This window comes from Panicum virgatum, chromosome 7K, assembly GCF_016808335.1.
Source record: "Panicum virgatum strain AP13 chromosome 7K, P.virgatum_v5, whole genome shotgun sequence".
Lineage (NCBI taxonomy): Eukaryota > Viridiplantae > Streptophyta > Magnoliopsida > Poales > Poaceae > Panicum > Panicum virgatum.
This window is the reverse complement of record NC_053142.1, coordinates 32,391,696-32,405,604: the sequence shown is the minus strand read 5'-3', so window position 1 is coordinate 32,405,604 and position 13,909 is coordinate 32,391,696. Positions and strand designations below refer to the sequence as shown.

General features: G+C 52.0%; 2 protein-coding genes across 2 annotated transcripts; one reads left to right on the top strand and one right to left on the bottom strand.

Moving 5' to 3' along the window:
- The first annotated feature begins 75 nt into the window (after positions 1-75).
- Positions 76-7,475, top strand: LOC120641003 (protein GrpE-like). Its single transcript, XM_039916946.1, has 3 exons — positions 76-339; positions 5,938-6,399; positions 6,969-7,475. The coding sequence occupies exons 1-3, from the start codon at positions 130-132 to the stop codon at positions 7,149-7,151; spliced, it is 855 nt and encodes a 284-aa protein (XP_039772880.1). The 5' UTR covers positions 76-129; the 3' UTR covers positions 7,152-7,475.
- Positions 7,476-7,609: 134 nt separating this feature from the next.
- Positions 7,610-13,909, bottom strand: LOC120641002 (uncharacterized protein At4g26450-like). Its single transcript, XM_039916945.1, is given in 5 exon segments — positions 7,610-8,108; positions 10,449-10,497; positions 10,624-10,804; positions 11,570-12,799; positions 12,801-13,909. Coding segments are annotated over 5 exon segments (2,238 nt in total). The 5' UTR covers positions 13,526-13,909; the 3' UTR covers positions 7,610-8,055.

The window sequence follows — 13,909 nt, the reverse complement described above, 5'->3', positions numbered from 1 at the left end:
CGGCATCTAGAGGCCCCGGAGTCCGAGGGGCCAGCGAGCGCCATTTTTACATGGCATTTACTTTTTTTTCTTTTTGTTATTTTGAGTACTTTCCGGACAGTAGGTGGGGAAGACGATAGATAGGCCAGTATGGCGGCGCCCTTCTGCGCCGGCCCCGCCTCGTCGGCCGCGGCAAACCCTAGCTCCGCCGGCCGCCGCCTCCAGAACCCAGCTCCGGCCTCCGTGCTGCAAGCTCGCTGGAGACCCGGCCGGGGGGCTCCCGCTTTTCTGTCCCTCCGGCGCCCCAATGCCGAGCTGCGGCCGCTCCGCGTCGCCGCTGGCGCTGGCGTTGACCCGAAGGTGAGATGTATGGAACATCTAATTTCTGTTCGTGGTTACACGGGGGTGGAGTAGAGGTCTCAGTGGAGCAACTAACGAGCTTGCGGATAATTTTGACCCTTTTCGGCACTTCATGGTTGAGGAACCGAGATAGTAGGGAAGGACTGTTCTTGGAGAAGTGTGAAGATCGCTCTGTGTTAGCTCAATGTTTTCTTATGCGTGCGTGATCGTATATGTGTCTCATTCTTCAAGAGTTGGTTCCGTGATAAGCTGCAGTTGGAGTGTAGAGTGAATGATGAAGAAATGAACGTGTGTGTTAAGGCGCCATTGCTAATTTTGCGATAACTACCCATCTTTAGTATGCTCTTTATATGCCCTGGACGACAGGAACTTGCAGTGTTAGCCTATAATGCTTGGGAATGGGATTGGCCAAATAGAGAAGATGAGCTAAAATTAGACTGCCTTGTTATTGTTCTGAAAATCACATAAATATTTGGACTACATTAGGAAATGCTTTTTTTCGATCTCTCTTTTAGATAAATTGATTAGTTTGAAGCACGGTGTGATAAAATTGTATTTAAGCTACTGTTGTGAATTGTTAGCATTGAGATGTAGTAATGGTATTTGTTGGCTTTAGAACACAATAACCAGGTGAGCAACCTGCTCACCTTCCTCTCCCTCTCCTTGACTCCAAGGTAGAAGAAGAGCTGAGCTCCTCTGCACACACACACACACAGCTCTCTGCGTTGGCTGAGAGTTAGAGACTGGAATGTGGCAAACTGAACTGCCTTTTCTCATTGCATTGCACTCATATTTATACACCATTTGCTACCTACTCTAAGGTGCTAATAACTTCTATCATTATCTGAACATTAGTGGCCTAGAGCCACAAGTCAACAAAGGCTGCAAGTCAATAAAAGCTGCTAGCAAACTGCAAACTTGCCTTGCTAGCAAACTGCAGACTTGCCTTGACTTAAACAGATAAGGGACAGCTGCAGATTAAGTCCTACATTACTTCCCCTAATCCTGCTGCTAGCCCTGGACCTCATCCATGCCGATCATCTTCCTCAATTCCGAGAACCGAAGACGCCCGAGCGACTTGGTGAGGATGTCAGCGAGTTGCCGTCCGGTGTCGACGAACTCGATGACAAGGTGCCCCCCATCGACGCAGTCCCGAAGAAAATGGAACTTCACATCGATATGTTTGCTTCGGTCGTGAAAGACGGGGTTCTTTGCCAGCGCAATGGCCGGCTGGTTGTCCACCTTGAGTGCTGGCGGGCGAGCTTCAACGCCAGTGAGCTCACCCAACAGCCGGCGCAGCCACACGACTTGGCACGCCGCGGTGGCCGCTGCAATGTACTCCGATTCACAGGTTGACAGCGCCACCACCTTCTGCTTCAGTGACTGCCAAGCCACCGGTGCGGTTCCAAGGGAGACGAGCACACCTGTGGTGCTCTTCCGTCCATCCACATCTCCAGCCATGTCCGCATCGCTGAACGCCGTCAGCTGAAGCCTGCCGTGCCTGGGGAAGACGACGCCTATGTCCAGAGAGCCCTGGACGTAGCGCAGCACCCGCTTGGCCGCTGTCCAGTGGTCCTCCCGCGGGTCTTCGAGGAAGCGGCTCACATACCCGACTGCGAACGTGATGTCCGGCCGCGTATGTGTCAGCCATCTCGCACTTGAACTCTTCAATGTCCTGCGCCCGAGCTCCGGTGACGATCAAGTCGTCCACGTACACGCCGACGATGAGCTCTTCCTTCCCCCGTCGTCGTGTGTACAGCGCATGCTCGGTGGCGCAGCGTGCGAACCCAAGCTCATTCATGGTGGTGTCGAGCTTAGCGTTCCACGCCCTGGGAGCTTGGCGCAGCCCATACAGAGCCTTCCACAGCCGGAGCACCTTGTGCTCTGCCCCTGGCACCGCGAAGCCCGGCGCCTGCTTGACGTAGACCTTCTCCTCCAGGTCGCCGTTCAAGAACGCCGATTTGACGTCGAGGTGATGGACCTGCCAGTCCTTTGCCGCCGCAAGAGCTAGCAGCAACCGCACCGACTCCATCCGAGCCACCGGTGCGAACACCTCCTCGAAATCAATCCCTTCACGCTGCACAAAACCACGGGCAACGAGCCGAGCCTTGTGCTTGACAATGGCGCCATGCTCGTCCCGCTTTACCTTGTAGACCCATTTCAGGCCAATCGGCCGGCATCCCGCCGGCGGATCGACCAGCTCCCAGGTGCGGTTGTCCTCGATTGACCGCATCTCCTCCATCATGGCCTTCCGCCAGTCCGCGTCACGCTCCGCAACCGCGAACGTGGCCGGCTCCTCCGCGCTCATGAGCATGAGCTCTGGATCGGTGAGACGCGAGGCCAGCCCCGGCAGCTCTGCATCACCGATGACGTCGTCCACTCGCCTGAATCGGAGCTCCTCTCCGTCGTGGTAGGCATCCACGAACTCCGAGTAGGAGGACGGGGGGATGCGAACTCAGGATCCGCCGCCGCTGTCGGGGTCCCCTGTTCTGGAAAAACAAGGGAGGCTGGGGACGCTGAACTCGCCGCGCCAGGACTTGGCGGAACCTCCGCCGTGCCAGGACTTGGAGGCTCCACCGCCTCCGCTTCTGGCTCCTGCGCTGCCTCTTCTGCGCCACTCCGGCGCTCGATCACCAGCTGCTCGACGACGAATTCGCCCGTCAAGCCGCCGCCGGACCCCTCTGCTTCCCCTGCCGCGGGCGTGCTCCAACTCCATGCCGCCGCCTCGTTGAAAACGACATCCCGGGACACCACCACCTTCTCCCGGGCCGGGTTGTAGAGCCGATAGGCCTTCGTCCCATCTTCATAGCCCAGGAACACCATCTTGGTGCTCCGATCTTCAAGCTTCCCAAGGCCTGGTTTGACGGTCTTCACGTGCCCGATGCAGCCGAACGTGCGTAGGTACGAGACGTTTGGCTTACGCCCATACCACGCCTGATACGGCGTCATCCCCTTCAGGGCCTTGGTCGGTGAGCGGTTCAAGATGAACACCGCCGTGCTCACCGCCTCGCCCCAGAATTCCGCCGGCATCGCCTTCGCCTTCATCATCGAGCGTGCCATCCCAACGATGGTTTGATTTCGCCGCTCGACTACGCCATTCTGCTGTGGCGAATATGGCGCCGTCAGTTGACGCGCCACTCCCTCTCCTGCGCAGTAGCTGGCGAATTCCACCGCCGTGAACTCGCCACCACGGTCGGTTCTGAGGACGCGCAGTCTCTTCCCGGAGTCCGCCTCTGCCCGCGCCTTGAAGCGCCTGATGGCCTCCGCCGCCTCATCTTTGCTCGTCAGGAGCTGCAGCCACATGAACCGACTGCAGTCGTCCACGAGCAGGAGGAAGTATCTCCGACCACCATGCGTCGTCGGCGTGATGGGCCCGCACAGGTCTCCGTGGACCAGCTGGAGCACCTCCTGCGCCCGGTACTTGGCCGCCTTTGGGAACGGCAGACGCCTCTGCTTCCCGGCCAGGCAGCTGTCGCAGAGCTCGTCGACGTGCTTGATCTGCGGCAGCCCGGTCACCATCTTGCCTAGGCGTCCAAGCGCCTCGAAGCTCAAGTGGCCGAACCTCCCATGCCACAGCCATGGTTCCTCCGTGCACGCCGCCGCGAGACACACCGGCTGCTCCACCTTCAAATCCAGGAGATAAAGCCGGTTACGGGAACGTGTTACCTTGGCGAGAAGACGCCGTTCCCGGTCCCTGATGCTTAGTACTCCGGCCTTGATGAGCACCTCCGACCCGTGCTCATCCAGCTGCCCCATGCTCACGATGTTTGAGCGCAGCTGGGGAATGTAGTACACGTCCTGGAGTGCGCGGTGCTCGCCGTTGCGGCACCTGAAGAGGACCGTGCCCTGCCCGCGGATGATGACCCGCGAGCCATCGCCGAACTTGACCGTCCCGGTCTTGCTTTCGTCGAGGTCAGAGAAGGCGGCCCTGCTCCCCGTCATGTGGTTGCTGGCCCCAGAGTCCAGGTACCACCTCTGCTCCAGCTCGTCGCCGATCGCGCCCAGCAGCACTCGCGCCTGTGGCTCGTCAAGGTTGACGGGCTGCGGCGCAGTCCTCTGCTCCTTGTCCGCCTCCTCTGCTTCGCCATCCTTCAGCGCGCAGTACTGCGCCATCAACAGCGCGTGGTCGTCGTCGCTCTCTTCTTGAGCTAGGTGGGCCTCCTCCTTCTTCTCTTTCCGCTCCGGGCACTCCTTAGCCCAGTGCCCGATCTTGCCGCACTTGCGGCAGGCATCGAGGTCGAAGTTCTTCTTCTTTTTCCCCTTCCCGCGCGGATTCCCGCGCGCCTTGTTGCCGCCGGCATACCCGCCGCGGCTTGAGGAGTTCTCCCCAGTCCGCCGCTTCATGCGTGCGTTCCACTCCTCCTCGGTGAGCAGCAACTTGCCGCTCTCCTGCCTCCGCTCCAGCGGCGCATCAGAACGCCCTTCGGCCAGGCGAAGTCGACCGACGACGTCCTCGAGCGAGACCTGATCCAGGTCCAAGGTGGCCTCGATTGTAACCGCCATCTGGCTGTACTTGGCCGGGCACGCGCGGAGCAGCTTGCAGACGACGTCCTCCTCCTCCAACTTCTTCCCCAGCGTTGCCAACTGGCTTGCCAACGACTGGAGTCGGAGCGCAAAGTCCTCCACAGCCTCGCCGTGGCGGAACTTCAGGTCGTCGAAGTCCCTGCGCAGCTGCTGCGCCTTGGCCCTCTTGGCTCGATCCGAGCCAACTCGAAATGAAGCCAGCATGTCCCATGCCTCCTTCGCCGTCTTCTTGTTGCCGATGGCCTCGTGGAACTCTGGTGGCGTGGATGACAGCAGTGCGTCCATGGCCTGGACGTCTTCATCCTCTTCTTTGGTGCCGACTTCCACGGCCGTCCAGAGCTTGCGCGCCTTGAGCCGCCACTTCATCAGCACCACCCACTCGCCATAGTTGGTGCGAGTGAGCTGCGGCCAGTCCCGCGAGCTCGTCTCCCGCACCGTCCTGATCACAACCTCCGAGACATCCTTCCCCTTGTCGCCTGCACTGGACGCCGGGGAGTTTTCGCCAGCCATCGTTCAGCCGCTAGGCTAGAACGACACCGTACGGCTCTGATGCCACTTGTTGGCTTTAGAACACAATAACCAGGTGAGCAACCTGCTCACCTTCCTCTCCCTCTCCTTGACTCCAAGGTAGAAGAAGAGCTGAGCTCCTCTGCACACACACACACACACAGCTCTCTGCGTTGGCTGAGAGTTAGAGACTGGAATGTGGCAAACTGAACTGCCTTTTCTCATTGCATTGCACTCATATTTATACACCATTTGCTACCTACTCTAAGGTGCTAATAACTTCTATCATTGTCTGAACATTAGTGGCCTAGAGCCACAAGTCAACAAAGGCTGCAAGTCAACAAAAGCTGCTAGCAAACTGCAAACTTGCCTTGCTAGCAAACTGCAGACTTGCCTTGACTTAAACAGATAAGGGACAGCTGCAGATTAAGTCCTACAGTATTGGTATATTTACATAGCTGGTAGCAATGAAATTAAAAGAGAAACAGTTCTTTGTTCGAGCTTGTTATGGTTTGATTATGATAAGTATGTGTTCATCAAGTTTCGTCAAAATGAGTGTCTGTGCAGATTGTCAATGGGGAAGATTTCCCTCCTATGAAAGACCTAATCCAACTGTACAAGACCGCTTTTCTAGATGGAAATGATGAGGTTCTTGGCGAAGTTGAGAAGGCAATCACTGCCGTGGAAAAAGAGAAGAGTAAGGTAGCTTCTCAATTTGAAAGTGTTACAGCCGAAATAACTTCTGGGAAGGAAAAGTTCATTCGCTTAAATGCCGATCTGGAGAATTTCCGGAAGCAGACTGAAAAGGAGCGAGCAAAGTTTACATCAAATATACAGGTAGAAGTTGTTCAGAGTCTTTTGCCTCTGGTTGATAGTTTTGAGAAGACAAATTTAGAGAACACCCCAGAGACTGAAAAGGAGCAAAAGATCAGCACAAGCTATCAAGGCATATACAAGCAGTTAGTTGAGACGCTAAGATTTTTGGGTGTAGGAGTTGTTGAAACAGTTGGCAAGCCATTTGATCCTTCGGTAAGTATAATTTACTTTATGCATCATCCCTTTTGTTCGCATTGTCAGTGGCAAATCCCTAAATAAATTTGGATAGAAACAACATATTGGATTCTTTTGAACATGCCAAAAAAAACATTCATGTATTAAGGCCCCGTTTGGATTCAAGTGCTAAACTTTAGCACTAGCTCAACAAAACGGGAGTGCTAATGGGGTGGGCTAAACTTTAGCCAAGACTCAAAAACTTTAGCATGTATATGAGTGCTAATATGTGCTAAAGTTTAGCACTCAACTTTAGCTCATCCAAACAGGCCCTAAACAAGGGCAGAATAATATCTAGTTTCTTTATCATGGCCTGGTTCATACTCATTAGGTTGAGCTTAGCTTTCGCTCAATTCCTGATAACTATGGGTAACATAAAGCATCTACTCTGCAGTGTAACTGTTGATCTAAATGATTCGGATTGAATGTTATGAAAAAAATAATCATCTATTTTCCATGCTTGTGGCTAGAAATGAATAGTTGTGCATGAAAACTGAGAACTGTTACTTTTCTATTCATCGTGTAGCACTGCCGTGTTTTCTTTGCAGGTACATGAGGCCATCGCACGAGAAGAATCCTCACAATTCAAGGCAGGGGTTGTCTCGCATGAAGTCCGCAGAGGGTTCCTCTTGAAGGAGAGGCTGCTAAGGCCTGCTACTGTGAAGGTTTCTACTGGCTCTGGCAAACAAAGCGCAAGCTCAGTGGAGGCGGCCAAAGATGCCACTGTGTGAACTGGTTGAAAGATCAGCTGCAACTGATAGCCAAAGCACCATTTAGTGAGCAACCGTTTTCTGTTCATAACATGATGGAGGCATTTGATCTCAAATGAGGTTCACCTATGTATACACTTCTGGTGTTGCGAGTTATCACCAGCTTGAAGTTTTGCTGTTACCGTGTAATGAGTTATCACCAGCTTGAAGTTTTGCTGTTACTGTGTAATCTGCTGGAATTTTGTTCACCGAAACAGTGAAGTATTGGACATACATAATCAGATGTACTGACTGCTCGATTTCTCCAGTTATGAGTGATAAACCACTCGTACAATGGATTCAATCTACCTTCTTGCTATTGGCACATTCTGCATATTAGCACATCTTGATTGAAGACGTTACTTGCATAAGCAGTTTGTTTTGATACAAAACCAATCCTCTTATATTAACTAGGAATTTCATTCAAATCATCTACCCAATTGAAGAATATTTGCCTTACTTTTGATACGTTGCCAAACAAGGCACATCCAGCTTACATCACTAGAAAAGAATGCAGATACAACAAATAATCCATTTATTTTGCAGAATATCGAACTGTTTACAGATGACGAATTGTTTGGGAGAAATATTGGGCTTGGCTTCAATTCCCTTGAATTACATGACAGACAGCTATGCAGCAACAACTCTTTACATCAGGGTAGCCAGGGCAACTGAACGTCTCTACTCCACTCTGACGCAGACTCTCTGGTACCACGAAAGTGCCAATATGGCCCGGAATATGCATTGACATGCTGCTGCCGCACAGACATATGGGATTCTATGTGTTAGGCACAATCTGCTGCTTTATTTATGTCTATGCAAGTGTTGTGGAACTCGTATTTAACTGTCAAACTCTGCGACAGTTTCAGCAACACGAGTTCATTCCTCAGAAGAACTTCTCGTAATCTTGAGGTTGCTGGTCCCAAACCTCCATAAAACCTGAAAATGAAATCATGGAGAGTAAAAGTAAACAAAGGTCACACAAGGATCTTAGAACAGGATGCATGCTAGCATAATAAGAAATAGCTCCAGGCTTCCAGCGAACTAGACAGAAAAGGCCCTGATGCTCATGATTTGTGTACAAGTTTGAGCCACATTTCTAGACAACAAGCAGAAACGGACTGAGATTATGAGAACATCATACGTTAAAATACCCTTTGACTATACAGCACAGGAAGTTACACAGACTAGAGATCATTATCCTTGGCCAGCCTGCCCAAAAAAGGATGGCGAAAGCCACCTATGGAACACATTTCCACTGGAACTATCTATGTGCATTGGATTAAAAAGATATATGCTGCTTGAAGTGAACAATTCCAATATATCTATACCGCGTGAATTTCGGGAGACTGGAGAATGTAAAGACCACATGTATAGCTCCTACTCTTGTCACCCTTGTTTTCTCATTTAGAAAATTGAGAAATTAAAGCTTAGGCCTATCTCTTGTTTTAAACAGCCATTCAAAAAAAAAAAGCGGAATGAGAGAATGTCAGTGTTATGAACGCTGATGGGATCGAGCAGGGGAGAGTCGAGGGAGGTGGTGGCGGGCGCGCTACAGTACCCGCGGCGCTACAGTGCCCGCGGGTACTGTTCACGGCACGGCGGCGGCTAGGGTTTTGGGGGCGCTGGGAACGCCGGCCGCGGGGCTTCGCCCACGGCCGGCAAGAGAGAAGGGGTTTCCTTCTAATCTCTTGCTTGATTAGATTGATACATCTCATCTCCTTATATAGAGAGGTTTACTTGACCCCTAAGCAAGCGACTAATTAACCCTAATGGGCTAAGGCCCAATAGGCCCTTGACTCCTCTAACACTACACCCCACCTGGACATGCAGCTTGTCCTCAAGCTGCAATCTAACGATGACGCTAACAATGACTCCACTAGACGCAAACCGAACTCCTAAGAACAAGCCTTTTACATCTCGGCTTATTTTAAATAAACTGCGACTCTTTATTTTTGACTCCTGCAGATAAGGCGGACACCCTCCGCGTGCTGGATCTGCACGTATGTCACCGCCTGGATCCCACGGAGACCATCGGAACGAGAGGGGTGCGCGGGTACGGCCACCTGGAATTAATCGGGACTGCGACCAGCGGAGACGTCCTCGCGGTGGCCGGTAGCGAAAAGCGGTGGCGCTAGGCACTGCGTCCCCGCCGATGACAAAGAGGAAACCGCCTCCCCTTCCACTGCTGTAGAATTGGAGTTCACTACCCAGCGCGCGCTTGAAGACAGCGGCGAGTTGGCGCGAGCGCTGGTGGCCTTCCGACGGGACAAGGTCGCGCCCCCAATTGCCAAGGTCGATCGCTGTCAAAGCCGCCTCTTGCATCTCCAAGCGCATCTTCTGCAGCCGACGCCGCCTTAGGAGGCCGCGTGCTGCAGCCTGCAGCCGCACCGCCGCCTGGATGAATGAAGCCGCTTGGTCCTGTTGCTCCTTGCGCATCACGCAGACGAGCCGTCGCGCCAAGAACTTGCGCGTTGCCGCTTGTAGGTGCACGACCGCCTCTCTCTTTCGCTCAAGTTGTATCATCTCCTGGAGAGCGGCTTGTATCTGGACTATTGTAACCCTTACGTCGGCGCACAGATCCTTGGTGATCGGCAGGGTCGGCGAAGACGTTGGGGGTGCCGTGGACAGCGTGGCGGCGGCCGTCGATGAAGAACTCGCCAGGGTTGTAGATCCGTACCCTGGCATCCCATAGGGCATGGACGCCGTGGGGTTCAACGTCGGCGGCGGTTGAAGGCGCGACTCCATAGAGGTGATGCGCGACTCCATAGAGGTGATGCGCGTCTCCATGTCGCCCATGCTGCTCAGCAGCTTGGTCATCATGGCGGCCAGACCCTCCATGGTTGGCGGCGGCAGTGGTGGCTCAGACTTGTCGTCGCCTGGCATAGCTGATACCAGATTGTTATGAACGCTGATGGGATCGAGCAGGGGAGAGTCGAGGGAGGCACGGCGGCGGCTAGGGTTTTGGAGGCGCTGGGAACGCCGGCCGCGGGGCTTCGCCCACGGCCGGCAAGAGAGAAGGGGTTTCCTTCTAATCTCTTGCTTGATTAGATTGATACATCTCCTCTCCTTATATAGAGAGGTTTACTTGACCCCTAAGCAAGCGACTAATTAACCCTAATGGGCTAAGGCCCAATAGGCCCTTGACTCCTCTAACAGTCAGCAAAGCCACAAATGGAGGCATCATGGCATACACATATGCACTACACAGCTACCAACAAAACAACAATCTAAAGCGCATAATTGTAGAAAGATTGATTGAAGAAGTAGAAAAGTTACCTATGTCGCCAAGAGAACTATATATTGGATCATCCATGACAGTTATGCCCTGCAGGAACAAATAAGGAAAAGGGGTGTAAGTACTCTATTACAGATGACACAAATGAGGCAAGATCTGGCTGAAATTTATTCATAAGTGTATATGTGATGGCTAAAAAATAGCAGTAAACCTCACCTCTGAACCATTTAGGTCCATCCCATCTTGAAGGTCTGTTTGTATTGATTGGTAGCATGGCATATCAGCACCAAGGTAATCTGAAATCGCAAGATTATAACCATCTTGGATACCATGAAGGGCATCTGTGTTCGTGGGTGGGTTCGCCATATTCTCCATGCTAGAATATACCATCTCATCTCTGATTGATAGTAGATTGGATTAGTACACCAAAATGCATCAGATTGAAAGTATATGGCCAGATGCCACAGGGGATAAATAAGCATATCTACTAAACAACAGTTAACTAGTGCATAGACTAACATAACATGGCCGGAGATTGGCTGCTCCATGTTACCAGTGCACCATGCAGAAATAACTATAGCATGGGCATATAATAATTAGATAATTAGATTGAAAGACAGTGACCAGTCCATCTTCAACAATGCTACGACATAGTTTCTGTAATCAAAATGCATGCTAGCCAGAAATCTGTAACAAGTCCAATAAATGTTCCTAGGGGTAATGATTGACTGCACTATAGCCCAAAGGCCAAAGCCCACATGCTCCAGCAGGCAGCAGCTATGAATGGGCTCCATGTTTTACTTTACTATAAAAATAAATGTGAAAGTGCATTTCATGATGTTTACTATTTGACATAATGGCAAGATTTACAAGGAATCAGCCACGAATAGAGTAGTTGCAGAGCAGCTGTGGACCTTGTTTGCCAACAGCAGTGTATTTAGCAATAACTCGTAGCTTGATTCAAAAAGAAAAATAACTTGTAGCTAACACTCATAATAGTCTATAAAAAGATGGTCACCTAAAGGTAACATGTCCAAGTTTCCCATAGGGATCTGATTCCCTATATTTTATCAACCCATAATATCAGAAATAAAAAAACAAGACAGTCGCTCCATGACTATGCATCTTCACTGCATTGAAACAGCAGATAAGAACAACTCACTTTGCTTTTGAAGTGTCACAAACACCAGCTTCAATTGGTGAGTCATCTTCTATATCGATAACTTGAACCGCCTTATTTCCCAAAGGAAACGTGTCGGTATTACCAGAATTGTTACCGAGAGTTGTTCCAAAGTCAACTTGCGGATTATCTTGCAGCTCCACTGAACAACCAGCAGTGGAGCTTTGGCCTAAACGAGCATCAGCTCGCATGTCAGCAACCTCTGGACTACCAACAAGGTTGAGATCACGTATTTTAAATGAGCTAGACTGCCCAAGCTTTTCCTCTTCCATTGTGACTGCAGCTTCTGCTTTGATATTAGATAATAACTCCGAATCAACTGTTTTTTCTTTATCGGGTGGATCAATCAACACTTCATCCTGTGGTGGTGTATCTAAATTGTAAATTTGTATTCCTTTCTCAACTTGCAAACTCAAGCTATTCTGGTGAGAAGCAAATGAAGGAGACAGTTCACTGGGCTCCTTATTATCCTCGACCCCATAGTGTTGAGGAGTTCTATTCTGTTCTTTCATCTCTTCTTGTGTTTCCTTTTCGTCAAATGTCACTGATTCTGCCACATGATTGCAGGTAGTGCTTTGTTCAGCATGTTCTTGTCTGACCACCTCATCTTTGCTGTCTTCTTGGATACTGGTCGTGGAGTCGGTGTTAGCTTCTCCATCCATTGTCATCTGGGACATTCCTTCAGCGGTAACCAGACTGACCTCTCCAGACACAGGAAATTCTCTTTGGGCTGGTCGTGCATTCCTGTTTGCAAGCACTGATCGCGGTCTTGTTGGAACTCTTGCAAAACTACAATAGTTTAGTAAATTTCTTGGATCATTAGGTAAATTGTTCTCCATAATGGAGACATCATCTGACGTCGTATCATCTTCAGCCTTCTCGTGCAAAGGCTTATCATCTTCAACCTTCTCACTCAGAATACCACTATCTTCAGGCCTCCCATCTGAGACTTTTTCACCTGAGGCTGAGGGTACTGGCAAATGTTTTGTCTCGGCCTCTTTAACAACACCAGAAGAATCATTGTTGCCATTACCCTCACAATTCAACGTTTGTTCCACTACCTCTGAATTAGACACCACACTGTCCTCCTGCATTTTATTTGCCTCATTCTCATCCTCCACCTCATGCGGAGCATCAGCTTTCTGCCGAAAATTGCTGCTAGAACTAGCTTTTGATCCAGTATCCTCCAGCTCTGACTCCCCCATCGCCTGTCTTCGATGATGGTCCCTCCCCAGCCACACCTGACACGCTACTCCCAACCTCATCGATCCCACCGCTGCTTCGCCGCTCGCGTTTGAACCCTGGAGCCCCATCCTCATCGTCCTCGTAATAACTCCGGGTATCCAAATATCCCCTGCTCCTGCCCCTATCCCTCCCCGAATCCGAATACCTATTGTCAGCCCCAAACTTCCTCTTCCACCTTCCATTGTAGTTGCTGCTGTTGCTGCTACTGTAATCGCCACCACGGTGCCGCCGCGAGCGGGCGTTACGAGTACCACACTCATCATCAACCTGCCGCCGACCACTCCTGGCGTTGTAGTACGTCGGGGCTTCCTGCCCCGCCGGCAGCGGAGGAGGAGGAGGAGGAGGAGGCAGCTGGCCCCATCCCCCGGCACTGACTGCGCTGCTGCGCTGCTGCAGGGAGCCCGGCGGGAGCACGCCCTTCGCCACCAGGTACTCGGCGGCGAGGCGGCCGGCCTCCAAGAGCACTTCATACTTGTTCAGCGGCGGAGGCGGAGGTAGCGCGACCGCCGGGACGGGAGGAGGCGGCGGCGGCGGCGGGTAGAACTGCTTCGGGCCGCGCCCGTAGGCGCCGCCGCCGTGCGCGAACGGCGGCATGCGGCTGCGGCTGCCGCCGTGCTGGTACTGCATCCGCGGGGGTTGGAGCTCGGATCGCGGCGCCGGCAAGCTCACGCCCCGCTGCTGCGCCCAATCCATTTCCGCGGATGGGGGGCAGAATCAGATGCACCGAGAGCAAATCGAGCGAACGGAAATTGGGGACGGGGAATGGATTGGGGGGCGTGACATTCTGGCGCGCGGATCGAACCCTAGGCGAGGGGGGGCGAGCACTCACGGGTTGACCGCGGCGGTGGGGGCGGCTGAGGCGCCGGCGGCGACCATCGGAGCCGCATCAAACGGAGTCAGGGTTGGTGTCCCTGGATGATAAAGAAAAATTGAAGGGGGGAATGATGAATTTCCCTTGTCCCGTTTCCCTTTCATCAAAATGGGGGAAATTCTGAGTGTGATTTGGGAGAGATCCTAGTTCGATGTTTCGTAGTCTGCAAGTTTGTTTTCTCTATCTTTATTTATTTAGCTTTTTCT